The 19,305-nt window shown below is 45.2% G+C and overlaps 1 protein-coding gene across 3 annotated transcripts in view; it reads right to left on the bottom strand.

Annotated features, from left to right (window-relative positions):
* Positions 1-641: 641 nt before the first annotated feature.
* Positions 642-19,305, bottom strand: part of LOC149437702 (glycogenin-1-like) — a 39,425-nt gene continuing 20,761 nt past the window's right edge. For 2 of the 3 annotated variants that reach the window (XM_089660710.1, XM_089660711.1), the window contains exons 7-10: positions 17,309-17,519; positions 13,570-13,653; positions 7,733-7,840; positions 642-939 (exon numbers count right to left, since the gene is read on the bottom strand). In XM_089660710.1, the coding sequence (XP_089516836.1) occupies positions 778-939; positions 7,733-7,840; positions 13,570-13,653; positions 17,309-17,519 (565 nt within the window). In that variant the 3' untranslated portion in view covers positions 642-777. The remainder of the gene's footprint in view (positions 940-7,732; positions 7,841-13,569; positions 13,654-17,308; positions 17,520-19,305) is intronic. The other variant, XM_089660712.1, reaches the window with a different exon arrangement.

Raw genomic sequence — 19,305 nt, 5'->3', positions numbered from 1 at the left:
CTGGTGTCAGCGGGAGGAATAGTGCCTTATACTAGTGGGAGGAACAGTGCCCAATGGGATTTCCATGTTGAGATCCCAGGACCATCCCAGGGCCAATCGCGGGACAGCTTACTAAGAAAAGCAATGTCTCAGCAAATTTGGAACAGTTAGCAAGTATGCACATGAAAACCCACATTGGGAAAAAAAAAATGTAGGGAACGAGAGGGAAATCCATGGTGTGTGGTGGCTAGCATAACAATAGCTTCAAGGGACACACCGTATTGCTATGTCCATCCTGGTGCCTTGGCGGCTTGTTGAAGGGCTGAGAGTCCAGGGCTACAGTTTTAGAGAGGAGTAACTAGAGCAAAAACATGACGACGATGAGCTTAATGTAATCAGTGACGGTAATGGTGGTTACCATGACAACAAATACAACCGGTCACAAAAATGTTCTGACTGTCGCCATGGCAACTAATTAAAGAGCAGAACCTGTCTGCCAAAAATGACCAATTTCAGGACAAAGAGCAGGTAGCAGGTGACCAGCATCGCCAAGTTGAGGTACAGAAATCATACTCCGTGATCTCCACCCAATACTACAATCCCATTTGTAGGGTGAAAGTTGTGAAATATTCAGGGCCGAAAATAAATAAGACGACTTCTCATTGGTAATTCAATGTCAGTTTAATCAGCAAAAAAAAAAAGGGCTCAGTAAAGATTAAAGTGAAATGCGGTCACTGCACAATAAATAATGAAAAATGTAAGTCTCACAGCACTGCGGTAAAAATCAGGACCATCTCCTCACTGTAAAAACTGGTCCAGCTTTTTCTGGATGTTCTCGAAAGAATGTCTTCCCATGTAGTCGATGTGACCTTCCTCCCATTTCCTGCGCTCCTCCTCCCTTCGCAGTCTCTCTTCTGCTTCATGGAGGGACAACTCTGATGCAGACTGCACAAGATGAACCTGGGGAATATGAAACGCAAACTTAATCCATCAGCATTGGAGAAGGCCAAGAGCAACCATAAATGCTGTTTCACTTCTAGATGGGCAATGGTGGTCTTCTAGTACAGTGGTTCCTAAGGAAAGGGTTGTGGCCCACTGCCTGGCCCTGGTCTTCTTTCTCCCGGGCCTCCAGCCAACTACAGATCCCTTAACCTTCCACAATGCCCCCCCGCCCCACAACCTCCCTTAGTGGCCCACAGTACTCCCCAAGATCCCTCAGCCTTCACATTGCCCCCCGAGCCTGCTGCAAAGCCTTCAGGCAACCATAGAGCCCCCAACCTCACACAACGTCCCACAATCCCCCCCCAGCTTCCTCCACAAACCTCATCCCCTACAGGGCCACCAAGACTAACTCAGAGTCTCTACGATCTCCAAATCTTCCAACCCCCCCAGAGTGACACCAAGCCCCAGAGTCTTCCAGCATTTCAGTATACGTTTTGCATTCTCATACTTTTATTGTTTGAGTATAGACTTTATTTTTTTAATCTTGGCGTTATTGAAGAATTTGGAAACATTTGCTGGACCTGGTCTCAAAAAGGTTGAGAACCACTGTTCAAAAACAGGGGTTTTTAGACTTTCTAAACAAAGGGCCAGTTTACAGTCCTTCAGATTTTAGAGGGGCTGGACAGTGGCCTGTAGGAGCCAAAAATACCCTAGTGTCTGTGGAAGTAAAAAAATTACATAGGGCCAGTGGTCAGTAGGAGGAGGAATAGTGACCCAGCATTGGTATCAGTGGGAGGAAAAGTGCCCTATCATTGGTGTCAGTGAAAAGAATAGTGCCCCATCATTGGTGTCAGTGGGAGGAATAGTGCCCATTGTCATTGTCATTGGAAGTGTCAAATTGTTGGAATCAGTGAGAGGAATAGTGCCCTATCATTGGTATCACTGGGAGGAATAGTGTCCGATTGTTGGAGTTGCTTGGAGGAATAGTGTCCCATCATTGGTATCAGCAGAAGGAATAGTGTCCCATCATTGGTGTATGTGGGAGGAATAGTGCCCCATCATTGGTGTCAGTGGGAGGAATAGTGCCCTGTCGTTGGTGTCAGAGGGAGGAATAGTGCCCCATCATTGGTGTCAGTGAGAGGAATAGTGCCCCGTCGTTGGTGTCAGAGGGAGGAATAGTGCCCTGTCATTGGTATCACTGGGAGGAATAGTGTCCGATTGTTAGAGTCGCTTGGAGGAATAGTGTCCCATCAATGGTGTCAGTGGGAGGAATGGTGCCCCGTCCTTGGTGTATGTGTGAGGAATAGTGCCCCATCATTGGTGTCAGTGGGAGGAATAGTGCCCCATCCTTGGTGTCAGTGGGAGGAATAGTGCCCCATCCTTGGTGTCAGTGGGAGGAATAGTGCCACATCCTTGGTGTCAGTGGGAAGAATAGGTCCCCATCCTTGGTGTCAGTGGAGGAATAGTGCCCCATCATTGGTGTCTGTGGGAGGAATAGTGCCCCATCATTGGTGTCTGTGGGAGGAACAGTGCCCCATCATTGGTGTCAGTGGGAGGAACAGTGCCCCATCATTGGTGTCAGTGGGAGGAACAGTGCCCCATCATTGGTGTCAGTGGGAGGAACAGTGCCCCATCATTGGTGTCAGTGGGAGGAACAGTGCCCCATCATTGGTGTCAGTGGGAGGAACAGTGCCCCATCATTGGTGTCAGTGGGAGGAACAGTGCCCCATCATTGGTGTCAGTGGGAGGAACAGTGCCCCATCATTGGTGTCAGTGGGAGGAACAGTGCCCCATCATTGGTGTCAGTGGGAGGAACAGTGCCCCATCATTGGTGTCAGTGGGAGGAATAGTGCTCCATCATTGGTGTCAGTGGGAGGAATAGTGCCCCATCATTGGTGTCAGTGGGAGGAATAGTGCCCCATCATTGGTGTCAGTGGGAGGAATAGTGCCCCATCATTGGTGTCAGTGGGAGGAATAGTGCCCTATCACTGGTGTCAGTGGAAGAAATCATCATTCAGTGTTACAATGGCCATATATTCTTCATTTTTGCCAGTGATTATGCTGACCCTTGTCAAAAAGCAATTGCTTTCTTCATTACCACGGGTGTCAAACTCGTGGCCCTCCAGCTGTTGCCAAACTGCAAGTCCCATTGCAAGATTGACAGTTACAAGCATGACTCCCAAAGGCAGAGGCATGATGGGACTTGTAGTTTCACAACAGCTGGAGGGACACCAGTTTGACACCCCTGCGATGTTCAATTAGAAATGGCCCAGCAAATTTGGCTTACTAAGGCAGATCTGTACTGAGAGCGGAAGCCATTGCTCCCCTCTCCTGAGGATGCAAGTTGTCCGGCTGTCATGTTAATCCAAAGACTTCAGCAGATTTTTGAGGAACCCCCTAAGTATGCGGATCAGAGTTATGACCCCCTAATCAGTATGCCAGTTCTGGGTCAGGGATTCAAAAGGTATTGAAGCCAAGGAAGGACACCCAGGCAGGTTGTGTTCTTAGAAAGCTGTACTTAGAGAAGTATGGGGGGGCTGTCACGGCGGATCTCCTATCAAAGTTCTATTGTGTGCAGTTCCTGGACCTGCAGGAGGCACTTATGTCTGAAGGAGTCCAGCAGGTTTCTCCTTTGGGTTATAGCAACACCTGCTGGAGGGGGAAGAAACTGCAAGCTAAACTCCATGCAGTCACTGTACCAGGAAAGGGTTAGACCCTCAGTCAGGTTTTCAAAGCGGTGTGTGTCCCTACTGGGTAGAGGATTTTCCCTGACTGGACAAGAAGCAAAAGGAAAACCCTCACATATTTAGGGGTGAGAATGTCTGATTGTATTGCTGTCTATGCTTTCCTGTCCCGGTTACAGTCCCTCACCCCAATTTTAAATCCCAGTGTCACATGGACAGGAAGTGAAGGAAAATCTATCCAATGGGGGTTCGACTATATCCAAAATTACAGTGGGGGTCCGACTATATCCAAAATTACAATGGGAGTCCCGGCTATATCCAAAATTACAAAGGGGGTCCGGCTATATCCAAAATTACAATGGGGGTCCGGCTATATCCAAAATTACAATGGGGGTCCGACTATATCCAAAATTACAATGGGGGTCCGGCTATATCCAAAATTACAATGGGGGTCCGGCTATATCCAAAATTACAATGGGGGTCCGGCTATATCCAAAATTACAAAGGGGGTCCGGCTATATCCAAAATTACAAAGGGGGTCCGACTATATCCAAAATTACAAAAGGGGTCCGGCTATATCCAAAATTACAATGGGGGTCCCGACTATATCCAAAATTACAATGGGGGTCCTGACTATATCCAAAATTACAATGGGGGTCCGACTATATTCAAAATGACAAAACAATGTTGGGTTTAGTTTGGCCTTTAAGGCCTGGTTCACACCAATGCGTTTTTTTTTGTGATTTTTGCAGAAACGCACTACAGTCCACGTTCATGTCTATGTGGGTTTTGAGCCGCTATGTTTTTGGGCCAGGGACTTTTTTTTAGATGCAAAACATTGCATTTTTGGTTCAATAGACTTCAATGAAGCCGCTGCAGAAAATGCATGTAGTGTGCTTTTGATGCACTTTGTGTTTTTAATCCGACAATTTTTTTTTAAATCAATAAGGTGGCCCGAAAAAAAAAAAAAAAAAAAAAAAAACATTAAAAAGCTCAAAACAGATTAAAAAAAAGCATCAAAAAGGACAAAATACAAACTGCATTGGTGTGAACCTGGCCTAAAGGGCTCCGGACCGATCTGAACTCCTTTTAACCCCTTCCCGCCGGCGCCTCCCGGCCCTTTAAGATTTCCAGATGCTGGGAGGCGGGGGCAGGTGGGGCGTGGTTTAGGGATCATGTGACCGCCATGACACGTGGTCACATGATCGGGAAAGGTCCCGATCGAAAGAGCAGACTGGGACCTTTCCGTGAGTACCGGACATGTGTGCTGGGAGCACTTATGGATATATTTCATGTGTATGTATGTATGTATGTATGTATGTATGTATGTATGTATGTATACATACATACACACACACACCTCTACACATGCTGTTGTGTATTGCCCATCAGAACAGAACCTGCATTGTTTACTGGCCCGAGTCTACAAATACTGACAGAATAAATAATAATCATCATAAACATTTAGAATATCTGTAGATAATAATAGGATGCAAAAAAATACAATCATTTCCAAAAACGACTTGGAACAGCAACTAAAATGGGTCGGCTGCGTAGGGATTTTGTTAGCAGAAGGAATTGCTGAAAGATAATTACAACAAATAATTTAATTCAGGGGAAAGAGAATGAAGACACACCAAAAAATATAACAAATTCCAAAAAAATATATATAACAAATACTGTATAACAGTGCATGTTTATCTGATTTATTTGAAAAGACCCAGACCTGGCTATTCTAATATTTGTTTTTTTTATTTTCACTGAAATCTCTGATGAGATCTGGAATGAGATCTCTGAGACAGGATAATATGTAAGGGTTCGGTTTTCCTAACGGGCATCAGCAGGCGTTGCTCACATGTGTTGTATCCATTCATAGCTTATGGTCCTGAAGAAGCTTCTGTACATCTGGAGACACACATAAACCTAACAATCTGCAACACATCTGAGCTGCAGTGCAATGAAAAATATTGTAAAGCGCAGAGCAAACTGTTGGCGCTATATAATTGCTGTATAATAATAATCATAATAATCACAGTGGCTAAATGGTTAGCTCTTCCGCCTGGCAGTACTCGAGTTGTTGGTTCGAATCCCAACCACGGCACCACCTGCCTGGAGTTTGCATGTTCTCCCTGTGCCTGCGTGGGTTTCCTCCGGGTACTCCGGTTTCCTCCCACACTCCAAAAGACATGCTGGTAGGTGAATTGGCTCCTGTCTAAATTGGCCCTAGTATGTGTATGTATGGATGTGAGTTAGGGACCTTAGATTGTACACCCCTTGAGGGTTAGAGACCTTAGATTGTACACCCCTTGAGGGTTAGGGACCTTAGATTGTACGCCCCTTGAGGGTTAGAGACCTTAGATTGTACGCCCCTTGAGGGTTAGGGACCTTAGATTGTACGCCCCTTGAGGGTTAGGGACCTTAGATTGTACGCCCCTTGAGGGTTAGGGACCTTAGATTGTACGCCCCTTGAGGGTTAGGGACCTTAGATTGTACGCCCCTTGAGGGTTAGGGACCTTAGATTGTACGCCCCTTGAGGGTTAGGGACCTTAGATTGTACGCCCCTTGAGGGTTAGGGACTGATGTGAATGTACAATATATATGTAAAGTGCGGAGTAAATTGATGGCGATATACAAGTACCTGAAATATATAAATAACTAATAATAATAATAATAAGTGGGTAGCACAGTGGCTCAGCGCTTAGCACTTCCGCCTGGCAGTACTCAGGTTGTTGGTTCAAATCCCAACCACAGCACCACCTGCCTGGAGTTTGCATGTTCTCCCTGTGCCTGCCTGCGTTTCCTCCCACACTCCAAAAGACATGCTGGTAGGTTAATTGGATCCTGTCTAAATTGGCCCTAGTATGTGTATGTATGAGTCCCTTGAGGGTTAGGGACTGATGTCAATGCACTTCCGCCTGGAAGTACTAGGGTTGTTGGTTCAAATCCCAACCACGGCACCACCTGCCAGGAGTTTGCATGTTCTCCCTGTGCCTGTGTGGGTTTCCTCTGGGTACTCCAATTTCCTCCCACACTCCAAAGACATGCTGGTAGGTGACTTGGCTCCTGTCTAAATTGGCCCTAGTATGTGTATGTATGCATGTAAGTTCAGGACCTTAGATTGTACGCCCCTTGAGGGTTAGGGACTGATGTGAATGTACAATATATATGTAAAGCGCTGCGTAAATTGATGGTGCTATATAAGTACCTGAAATAAATAAATATTGCAGCTTACCAATTCATCGATGTGATGTTTGCATTAGTTTACTTTTTTAGGCTTTTTTTTCCTTTATTTTGTACCTGGGGATCTGGCCAGCAAGTCTGTTTTTTTTTTTCAACAGAACAAGCTCCCTGTGCCTGCATGGGTTTCCTCCGGGTACTCCGGTTTCCTCCCATACTCCAAAAGACATGCTGGTAGGTTAACTAGATCCTGTCTAAATTGTCCCTAGTATGTGTATGTATGAATGTGAGTTAGGGACCTTAGATTGTACGCCCCTTGAGGGTTAGGGACCTTAGATTGTACACCCCTTGAGGGTTAGGTACTGATGTGAATGTACAATATATATGTAAAGCGCGGAGTAAATTGACTGCGCTATATAAGTACCTGAAATAAATAAAAATAAATCACACCGCAAAGTATTGGTACTTGGTATCGGCGAGTACTTGACTCAAGGTATCAGCACTCGTACTGTACTCGCCGATAAAAAAAAAAAATGCTGTCAGTGCATCCCTCATTTTTTATATTTTGTATTGTAAATAATAATATTAATAATAAAAATGATCATGTGTTTTGTTTTTTGCTGTGTAGGTCTGTGTTGAGGGCTCATAGGAACGGGAGAGCCCAACTGGGTCTGGGTCTGTCCATACTGTTTTGATCGTTTACAACTGAAACAATAAAAATATTATATTTTTTGGTGCTATTAGACACCTAATAAAGCATCTAGAAAAACCTAAAAAAAAAACAAAAAACAGAAGTATGAACTGGTCAAAATCAACGTTATCAAATGGGTTTCATTCATTATTTTTTTCATTGCAAAGTAATTAAAAGGCATGATCAATGACAAGCAGATGAGGAGGTCTATCTAGGAGTGGAGGAGAAGCGATGGTGGTGGAGGATCCAGGAATAATACCATATGGATGTTGTCTTGGGTAACAGGCTGCTGGATGACCTGGGATGGGAGGTCTTGATCTTGTACATTGTCATCTGCTGGAGGCTGCACAGAGCTAGTATCCGGCAGCTAGAAAGACAGCAGTTAAGATGCATTCATTATCCCTTTATTACCACCTTCTGCTATTACTGGGGCTGGTGTATAGAAACCGGGGCGAAGGAAAGAACTGGACTTACCCTACGGATGAGATGTTTGCGGTCATTTTAACATTTCAAAAGTAGAAATCACTATTGTCTGTTCTAGGGAACACAAAGAGTAATCCTGTCCTCCAGTTTTTAAAGAAGGTCAGTATCAGGGTCGGTCTGACCATTTGGAAACTCAGGTACTGCCCGAGGGCCCGGGTCAGTAGGGGGCCCTATGAGATGCCTCTGGTACCTTTTTCATAGGCTTTTTTGAGTTTGGGCAAGGACACAGGGGCCCCATGATCCCCTATTGCCCGGGGGCCCCATGGGTTGTCAGTCTGCCCCTGGTCAGTATATGGCTATAAAAATGCAGTTAAAAGTGGAGCTACCAGCAAAATATAAAATTACATATGTGATGCGGTCTGCCATTAGCAAAGCAGATTTTGTTTTTCTGAATACCCCCCCTACATATTATAACTTTTTTTTTTTTTTTTAACTGGCTGAACTGGATGGACTTTTGTCTTTTTTCAGCCAGACTAACTATGTAACATCATTGCACTGCCATGCAATTGATTGTCAGTTAAATTAACACAGCGCCGTATTGCAAAAAAATGGCCTGGTTAAGAAGGGGGTTCTTAACCACCTCCCGTCCGGCCGTGCAGGGTCAGGTGGTCGTTTATAAACGGCCTGCCCACCCCCTGATTGTGCGCGCTCCCTGGGAGTGTGCAGCGCCGCGATCCGGTGTATATTAACCAGTTCCCGTCCGGCCGCTGTTTATAAATGGCCGGACGGTGGCACTCCAGGGGTGGGTTGCCGTTCCTAAACGGCACCCGCATTTCAAGCTGTGCGCGCTCCTTGGGAACGCACAGCAACACAATCCGGTGGCCGCTGTGTCCGGAGGACACAGCAGAACACCGATCGTTGGACGGGACCTCTGTGCGAGGTCCAGATCATGTGATCACTGATTGGCCAATCAGATATCACATGCAGAGTAGTAAGGAAGATGTCACTTGTGGTTTTTGGTTTATAAATTTTTGGTTATAAACTAATTTGGGTTATTTTTTTTTTTTTACTAAAAAGATAACGGAATACATTTTGGACAAGATTTTTGATTAAATATTATTTATTTGCAAAATTTTATATGAAAAACACTTTTTTCTAAATTTTTGGACTTTTTCATTTACATAGCAAAAAAAAATAAAAATCCCAGTGGTGAAAAAATACCACCAAAATAAAGCTTTATCGGTCTCAAGAAAATGCATATGGGTACAGTGCTGCATGACCGCGCAATTGTCATTCAAAGTGTAATAGCGCTGAAAACTGAAAATTGGACTGGGTAGGAAGGGGGTGAAAGTGTCCGGACTGGAAGTGGTTAACCAGGCCATTTTTTTAAATACGGCACTGCGTTACTTTAACTGACAATTGTGCGGCCATGCAATGATGTTACATAGTTAGTCTGGCTGAAAAAAGACAAAAGTCCATCCAGTTCAACCATTTAAAAAAAAAAAAAAGTTATAACCCTACCTCCACAGTTGATCCAAAAGAAGGCAAATAAACCCCCCAGCAAAGCATGATCCAATCTGCTCCTGCAGGGAAAAAAATTCTTTCCTGATCCCCCGAGAGGCAATCGGATATTCCTTGGATCAACGTCACCTATAAATGTTATATCCAGTTATATTCTGTGTATCCAAGAAACAATCCAGGACTTTCCTACAGCAATCCACTGAGCTGGCCACAACCAACTCTGGAGGGAGTCTATTCCACATTCTTACAGCTCTTACTGTGAAGAAACCTTTCCGTGTTTGGAGATTACATTTCTTTTCCTCGAGACGTAAAGAGTGCCAAATGAAATTTATGTCATATTCCCCCCCAAACAGAGCTTTCTTTTGGTGATATTTGATATCTGTGTTTTTTAGTTCTTGCGTTAAACAAAATAATGTTTTTGAAAAAAACGATTTTTTTTATTTTCTGCTATAAAACATATCCGATAAAAAAAGAAAAAGAAAAAAGAAAATTTAGGCCAAAAATGTATTCTGCTACATATTTTTGGTAGAAAAAAAAAAAAAAACACCAATAACCATGTATTGATTGGTTTGCCCAAAAGTTATAGAGTCTACAAACTATGATCTATACCAGGGGTCTGCAACCTTTAAGACATAAAGAGCCACTTGGACCCGTTTCCGAGAGGGAAAAAAAGACTGGGAGCCGCAAAACCATTGCAACATTTAAAACAAATCCGACACTGCATATATTGCAAAAAGCGCTCTGGTCATGAAGGGGGTTTAAGGGCCCAGTAAGCAAAGGGTTAATCAGGGCCACAGTATATTATCATAATCACAATCATAGCCTTAGGTCAGTGGTGGGCAACCTTTTTTTTCAACTGAGCCAAATCTCACCAAAACCACGATTAAAATTTATTTTGAGAGCCACATTTTTAAAACTGAAAATACATCCCCCATATAGTAATTCATCCCCCATAGTAATTCATCCCCCATATAGTAATACATCCCCCATATAGTAATTCATCCCCCCTATAGTAATTCATCCCCCCTATAGTAATTCATCCCCCATATAGTAATTCATCCCCCCTATAGTAATTCATCCCCCATATAGTAATTCATCCCCCCTATAGTAATTCATCCCCCCTATAGTAATTCATCCCCCCTATAGTAATTCATCCCCCATATAGTAATTCATCCCCCCTATAGTAATTCATTCCCATATTGTGTCAATTCACTTACCTGTACTCCGCGCGTTCCTCTCGCCGTGTTCCCGCGCAGTTCTGGTCTTCAGGGCGGACTGTGAGAGGAGAGGAGTTCGTCACGCTGCCCCGCCTACATCCTGACAGCCAATGTTTGCCACGCTCCGCGGGCCGGATTATAAGGTCCGCCGGGCCGTAGTTTGCCCATTGCTAGGCTAGCTGCAGAGTCCTGACTTTTGGGGCGGCCGCCCGAGAGGAGGGAGGGGAGCGGGCGCCCGGCACACAGAAGAGCTGCATTAACCTCCCTGGCGGTATGATTCCTTCCGATTTTTTGTGCTGAAAGCGGTACCATTTTTTCGGATGGAAATAGTTTTTTATTGTAGGCTGTAATTTTTAGGAAAATTTCCCCACAAATCATTATCACTCAATTCTGCAAGTGGTTCTGATTTACTATCGCTGTTCTCTAGCCGGTCTAAAACCGCTTTTGACCTAAAGGGACGCTTTTTGGACGCCATGGACTTTTCTAAGTTTCCAGGCAGAAAGAACAGACAAAATGCAGGCAGGGCACAGGACAAAGCACTAGGGACAATATGTATGTGAAATGGGATGAAACAGCAATGTTTTACTATTGAAAATTGAAAAAAAAAAAAAAAAAAGACATTTTTTAAATTTTTTAAATTTCCCGCCGCCGCCGGCGCCCGTACGTCCCGACGTCACGGGGACCGGAACACAGAAGCCGGATGCCGGCATCGGCCGGAGGAGATGGCCGGGGACGCTGCAGGGGACACATCGCGGGAACGAAGGACAAGGTAAGTGCTGCAGGGACCCCCAGAGCAGCGCCGCATGGTAAGCCTGAGTGTAGCTCGTGGTATAGAAATTCTACCACGAGCTACACTCGGGAAAACCGCCAGGGAGGTTAAAAGAGCCGCGGCTTGCCGACCACTGAGCTACGGCAACCCTATTGCCTGTCACCTGGTGGGCAGTGTGCTCCGGAGCCGCAGCAAAGGTGAAAAAGAGCCGCATGCGGCTCTGGAGCCGCGGGTTGCCGACACCCGGTCTATACAGTATACTGGGATTTTATTTTTTTTCAATACTAGTGTTGGCGGCGATTAGTGACTTATAGCGGGACTGCGAAATTGTGGCTGACAGTTAGTGGGAACCAGTGACACTAATACAATGATCAGTGCTGAAAATATATACTATCACTGTATTAATGACACTGGCTGGGAAGGGGTTAAACATCTAGGGCGATGAAAAGGTTAACTTCCAAAATGCCCAGAATGCACTGAAAAATAGTAAATTCACTAAAAAAGGCTACTAAAATCCTGCAGGAGTTATTTTATCAAGTCATGCGGAATTTCAGTAGTGAAAAGCATGCATCATGTTTCCGCTGTCAGCGGGATTCCCACTGACAGCTGAATGTAAAAAAAAGAATTGCCGGCAATTAAAAAATAATTAAAAAAACGGCGTGGGGTCCCTCCTCTCATCCATACCAAGCCCCTCGGGTCTGGTATGGATCTTGAGGGGAAGCCCCACACCAAAATTAAAAAAAAAAAAAAATGGAGTGGGGTTCTCCCCCAAAACCTATACCAGACCCTTATCCGAGCATGCAGTCTGGCAGGTCAGGAAAAGGGGGTCTGTCAGTCTCCTCAGCGATCAACGGGTGCCAGCACTCATCCATCGGTCGGCACTTGTTGATCAGGCATCCATACCAAGCCCTTCAGGACTGGTATGGATCTTGAGGGGAAGCCCCACGCCAAAATGTAAAAAAAGAAAAAAAAAAAATTGCGTGGGGTTCTCCCCAAAATCCATACCAGACCTTTATCCGAGCATGCAGCCCGGCAGGTCAAGAAAGGGGGGGTCTGTCAGTCTCCTCAGCAATCAACAGATGCCAGCGCTCATCCATCGGCCGGCACTTGTTGACCAGCTTCTGCTGTGTCCAATCACAGTAGAAGCAGCGCTCTAGTTTCGCGTGTGCCGTCCCCTACGGCAGAAGTGCAAACTCGCGTTTATATATGTGATTTTGCACAGAACGTCTGCCGTGTAGCAGTAGATCTGCTATAGGGAGGACTGAAAGTGGTTTATATACCTGTTGATCCTGCCAGTAGATCCATCATTTTTCCACTTCCTGTAACAGGCCAAGCTTTCCAACAAAAGTGACAGTTACAGGGACTAGGACGATCCATACAACACTGACGCAGGCGGTTACAGTGATCAGATTTTATTCACATATTTTAGGTCTCATTTCCACTAGCATTTAGTGGCCAACTAAATCTCCTGAAGGAGATTCAGCAGGGTTTCCGCCACACACACCCGCAGCCATTCAGCTGCAATCGAACATGAAGTGATTACCTGTGAATGATAGGCTCTCGATGCAAACTGTCATCCGGGGCCAATCACCACATGTTTGATTTCACGAGAATGGCCAGAAATGGTTGCAAGATGAATGCTTGGAACAGGGCTTCCCATCTGCAGCTGTTCACAGAAGCCCCGCTAGGTCTCCCGCATATTCAGAAGCTAAATGAAAGTGAGAATGAGGCCTAAAACTTTTCCAAAATACAAAAAAAAAACCAACCCCCCCCAAAAAAACAAAAAAAACAAAACAAAACAAAACAAAAAAAAAAAAAAAACAGTATTCTGCTGTGACTGCTACAAAAGCCTATCTGGCATTCAGTTGGTTTGCTGTTTAACCCGAACTACAAACTACAACTAAACTACGAACTTTAAAACTACATGTCTATTCTACTTACAAGTTGACAACAACACTGTGAATACACTGCAACGTGAACAGCGTGGTCTAGGTCACACGATTTCATGGTCTATATTGGTCACACGATTTCATGGTCTATATTGGTCACACGATTTCATGGTCTATATTGGTCACACGATTTCATGGTCTATATTGGTCACATGATTTTACAATCTTTAGAGGTCACATGATCTCAGGGCCAAATCCCCTACACATGTAAACTTACTGTGCTCTCAGGATCCCCTGCCTGAACTTCTTCTAGGGAATCCAAAGAAGGATCCTTCTTTATTGGAAACTCTATCCTTCCAACCTGATGCACACAAAGAAAAGAACATACGTACCATTACACCTTACAATTCACACAGTATTAAAGTGAAGTCATTAGGTCATACAAATTCCCGCGCACCTTCAGCCCTGGTTCACACTGATGCGGCTAGGAATTCGCAGCGATTTCAGTGCGGATTCCACACTGCATCAGAATCGCACCCAGTTTATGCGAACCGCTGCGGGTGTGTATGTTAAGTTAACAACACCCTGAAAGCGGTCCGCAACACGCGGTGCGATGTGCAGAATCGAATCACATAGGTGTGAATACCCGTGCGATCCGATTCTAGTGCAGACCCATAACAGGGTCCTGCACGTTTTTGATGCGGGTGCGGTGCGATTAGAGCCATGCAAAATGTACGACTCCGATCGCACCGCACACAAATGGCATGTGATTTGCACAGGAATGCGGTGCGGTTCCTGTGGGAATCATATGCGATATAACACACCGTACATATGTGAACCCACGCTAAAACAAAACTCCAGTCCAGACTTGCGTGGGTGTGCGTTGAGATAAAATGATGCAGGCATACATCTGTGTGCAAAATGTATGACAACAGATAGCAACGCTATGTGGGGCATACAGTTGAATGTAAAAAAAAAATAAATAAATTTAAAAATAAATAGATACACACACACATTATATATATATATATATATATATATATGACAGAGAGAAGGAGATAGATGATATATATATATCTCTCTATCTATATCTATCTATATATCTCCTGCTCACACTGCAGTGCTTGCACACAACACACACTAGGATCGGTTACGCACACCATATCGCATACCCACTGATGTGAACAGACCCATTTTTTTTTAATGCTTCAATCAGCAGCTTGTCAGCTGCTAATCACAGCCATTTATTTTCTCAGCGGAGTTGACCTTTCCATTATAAGTTCATAGTCACCAGGGTATGCAGCTGACATAAGGGATACTGAGCAGGTCAGCGGCAAGCGTTTCTGTTCCAAAGTAGCCCTTATATTGGCGGCACTGAAAAAAGTTAAGTGAATCTGTAGCTTTGCATGGACATAAGAAAATAGGAGCAAAAGCAAAGTTACAACTGGTAATTGGTGACCAAATTCCCAGTTTTATTACCCAGGAACAAAACAAAAAAAAACCCAGATAGACACAATAGATGATACTGTACCTTTGCTTTTGTTATTTTTCTTTAATTTTTTTTTACACATAGACTCCATGCAATATTATTTAATAAATGTATGTGGTTTATGCAGTTATTGAAAAGACAAAATTGCAAGAAGCTCAACTGGAGAGAAGCTATGCAGGATTGTGGAAAACAGCAAGGTAAAGAAAGAGGCAGTGTTACAGCCTGCCAGCACTTCCAACGCCAGTCGCAGAATCCCTGTCATTACTTCCGATGGCACTTGCAGAATCCCTGCAAAGACTTCCAATGGCACTCACAGAATCCCCTGCAGAGACTTCCAATGGCACTCACAGAATCCCCTTCAGAGACTTCCAATGGCACTCAAAAGGTGGGGGCAAGCAGCGCTGAGACAAGGGGTGTGTGGGAGAGGCGGCGACAGGCAGCGATCTCCTGTATGGCTTTCAATGAAGCAGCTGAAAGCCGCAGGAGGGAGAGAAGAAGCACTGAGGATCACACAGTGGGGGGCAGGAAAGAAACAGAATGATCAGGTATAATCTGTGCAGCGGTGACAAGCAGCGATCTCCTGTATGGCTTTCAATGAAGCAGCTGGAAGCCGCATCTCCTCCTCTCCCTCATGCGGCTTTCAGCTGTTTCACTGAAAGAGGGAGGAGACGGAGAAAGAGGCTGGATCAGCTCTGCCTCCCCGTGCCTGCCCACATTCCAGTTCATGCAGCTTCAGAGGATATGTGGGCGGTAAATTTAACACAGTAGCATACAGTTCTAATGCTTCTGAAAGAGCATGTGAGTCTGAGATACCTTCCTTCCACCCACTCCTTTTCTTTCTTCCACCCTCCCTCCCTTCCACCCACCCATCTCTCCCTTCCACCAACTCTCCCTTCCACCCACTCTCCCTTCCCTCCATCAACCCCTTCTTTCCTTCCACCCACCCACCCACCCTTCCACCAACCCCTCCCTTCCTTCCACCCACCCTCCCTTCCACCAACCCCTCCCTTCCTTCCACCCACCCTCGCTTCCTTCCTTCTATCAACACCTTCCACATACCTGTTCCTTCCACCCACCCCTCCCTTCTGCTCCCTCCCTCGCACTCGCGAAATCCCCGCCAGGACTTCCATTGGCACTCACAGAATCCCTGCCAGGGCTTCCAATGGCACTCACGGAATCCATGACGTCATCGTAGCTCTGGCCATTCATACTGGTGGAGCCCGCAAACCCATAAGGAAGAGCAGGTAAAGACAGTGGTGCCGGGGAGTCGTGGCAGCACAGCGCTGGAGATCTCCGTGTACAGATAAGTCCGTCATAATGTACGGATATGCGGACGCAACACTGCAGGGGGGCCCATTATTTGGGATTTTTGTGGGCAGTTTATTATGGCATTAAAAAGGTCATAATGCTTGCAAAGGGAGTTGACCTTTTTTCTTACATTCAAGTTTTATATTACCACATAACTTGTAAGTCTCAGTCTCAAACCAGAGCTTGCAATCATGCATGCTTCTGAACACAGGCGGCCATGCAGCGTAAAGTGGGTGGGGACTCCAAGGTGAAACAGCATCTTTAGTAAAGCACTTGACCTCCTGAAGATTTACCCTCTTACTGACCAGGACATTTTTTGCGATACAGCGCTGTGTTACTTTAACTGACAATTGCGCGGTCATGCAACACTGCACATAAATGAAACCTACATAATTTTTTTCCACAAATAGAGCTTTCTTTTGGTGGTAATTGATCGCCTCTCTGTTTTTTACTTTTTGCGTTATAAACACCTGGCTATGTGCTTGGTGTGCGCTAGGTGGTGCTTTTACTATGGGAAGTGAAGGATTGTGTTCCCAGCTTTGCAGTGATACATGATTCCACCCCCCCGATCAGAACAGAGCTCTGCCTTCTTTACACAGGTGGACATCTGTTCACTGGCACTCACAGATTGGCTTCTGCTGTAAGTGTTCACAACAGAAGCCATCCGCTAGAGGCGTGCATGCGCCCCCCTATGGCGGAAGTGCAAAATCGTGTGTGTGTTTGTGAAAATCCATTGAAAATAATGCCTCGGTTTACGACTTTTTTACAATTTTTTTTCGCAATACGAAGTGTATGTTGGCGCTGATTTTTAAATGCAATTACCGGCTTTTTTTCTTTCTTCACTATAGCTCACAGAATTAGCTGTCACTTTCCCTGGCCTTAAAGGAAATTTTGTTTTTTATCTCGGGAAACAAACTAAAAGGAAACATTGTTTCTTTTAACTCAGGGAAATAAACTAAAAGGAAACTTTCTTTCTTTTAGCTGGGGGGAAAGTGACAGCCGATTCTCTGAGCTATAGTGAAGAAGAAGAAAAAAAACTCGATAATTACATTTAAAAACTGGCACTGACCTATACTGAGAGCGACTTTTTTTTTTTTTTTTTTTTTAACTTTTTTCTGACCTTCGAAACGGATTAATTGGTTTTCGATGCATTCCTATGGGAAACCGCGTTTCGGCTTACAAATTTTTTCGATACGAAACGATTACTAATCACATTCACCTTATTTTCAGGAACGTCTGGCACCTGCTGCTCTGTTAATAGCGGTAGAACATCCGATATGTAAGTCTGCCACCAGAGAACCAGGAATGACAGATGCTGATTTCCACTCAGAGATTCATCTTCTACAATCCATTTGGTTTGCGGGTTATATTTACAGTTCCAGGGCTTAGGGGTGCCAATGAAATGAACCACCTTCGCCTCGGAGCCAAATCTGTGAAGGCAAAGTATAAACTGCTCATTCACTCCTGTATATACATTACATGGAAATAATTATAGACTATACTGTCAGGTGTGTCAAACTGGCGGCCCTCCAGCTGTTGCCAAACTACAAGTCCCATCATGCCCCTGCCTTTGGGAGTCATGCTTGAAACAGTCAATCTTACAATGCCCCATGGGACTTGTAGATTGGCAACAGCTGGAGGGCCACCAGTTTGACACCCGTGCTGTACACTCACCAGCCTCTTTATTAGGTCCACCTGTTCAATTGCTTGGTAACACAACATGTTAATCAGCCAATCATAGGGCAGCAACAAAATGCATCTAGATGTGGTGAAGATGACTTGCTGAAGTTCAAACCGAACTTCAGAATGGGGAAGAAAGGGGATTTAAGTGATATGGTTGTTGGTGCCAGACGGGCTGGTCCGAGTATTTTAAAAATTGCTGATCTGCTGGGATTTTCATGCACAACTGTCTCTAGAGTTTACAGAGAATGGTCAGAAAAAGAGAAAATATCCAGTGAGTGGCAGATGTGTGGAGGAAAATGCCTTGTTGATGTCAGAGGAGAATGGGCAGACCAGTTCGAGATGATAGAAAGGCAACAGTAACTCAAATAATCACTTATTACAACCAAAGTATGCAGATTGCATCTTGACAACACGGCGAACCTTAAAGCAGATGGGCTACAGCAGCAGAAGACCACACCAGGTGCCACTCCAGTCAGCTAAGAACAGGAAACAGAGGTTACAATTCATACAGGCTCACCAAAATTGGACAAGAGAAGATTAGAAAAATGTTGCCTGGTCCAAGTCTCAATTTCAGCTGCGACATTCAGATGGTAGGGTCTGAATTTGGCGTGAAAAACATGAAAGCATGGATCCATCCTGCCTTGTATCAACGGTTCAGGCTGGTAGTGGTGTCATGGTGTGGGGGATCTATCCTGCTTTGTATCAACGGTTCAGGCTGGTGGTGGTGGTGTGGTGGATCTATCCTGCTTTGTATCAATGGTCCAGGCTGGTGGTGGGGGTGTCATGGTGTGGTGGATCCATCCTGCCTTGTATCAACGGTTCAGGTTGGTGGTGGGGGTGTCATGGTGTGGTGGATCCATCCTGCCTTGTATCAACGGTTCAGGTTGGTGGTGGTGGTGTCATGGTGTGGTGGATCCATCCTGCCTTGTATCAATGGTTCAGGCTGGTGATGGTGGTGTCATGGTGTGGTGGATCCATCCTGCCTTGTATCAATGGTTCAGGCTGGAGGTGGGGGTGTCATGGTGTGGTGGATCCATCCTGCCTTGTATCAACGGTTCAGGCTGGTGGTGGGGGTGTTATGGTGTGGTGGATCCATCCTGCCTTGTATCAACGGTTCAGACTGGTGGTGGTGGTGTCATGGTGTGGTGGTTCTATCCTGCTTTGTATCAACGGTTCAGGCTGGTGGTGGGGGTGTCATGGTGTGGTGGATCCATCCTGCCTTGTATCAATGGTTCAGGCTGGTGGTGGTGGTGTCATGGTGTGGTGGATCCATCCTGCCTTGTATCAATGGTTCAGGCTGGTGATGGTAGTGTCATGGTGTGGTGGATCCATCCTGCCTTGTATCAATGGTTCAGGCTGGAGGTGGGGGTGTCATGGTGTGGTGGATCCATCCTGCCTTGTATCAACGGTTCAGGCTGGTGGTGGGGGTGTTATGGTGTGGTGGATCCATCCTGCCTTGTATCAACGGTTCAGACTGGTGGTGGTGGTGTCATGGTGTGGTGGTTCTATCCTGCTTTGTATCAACGGTTCAGG

This window comes from Staurois parvus, unplaced genomic scaffold (assembly GCF_062004578.1).
Source record: "Staurois parvus isolate SC_StPar_1 unplaced genomic scaffold, SC_StPar_1.0 ptg001267l, whole genome shotgun sequence".
Taxonomy (NCBI): domain Eukaryota; kingdom Metazoa; phylum Chordata; class Amphibia; order Anura; family Ranidae; genus Staurois; species Staurois parvus.
The sequence above is the reverse complement of the archived record's forward strand: the minus strand, read 5'-3'. Positions and strand labels throughout refer to the sequence as shown.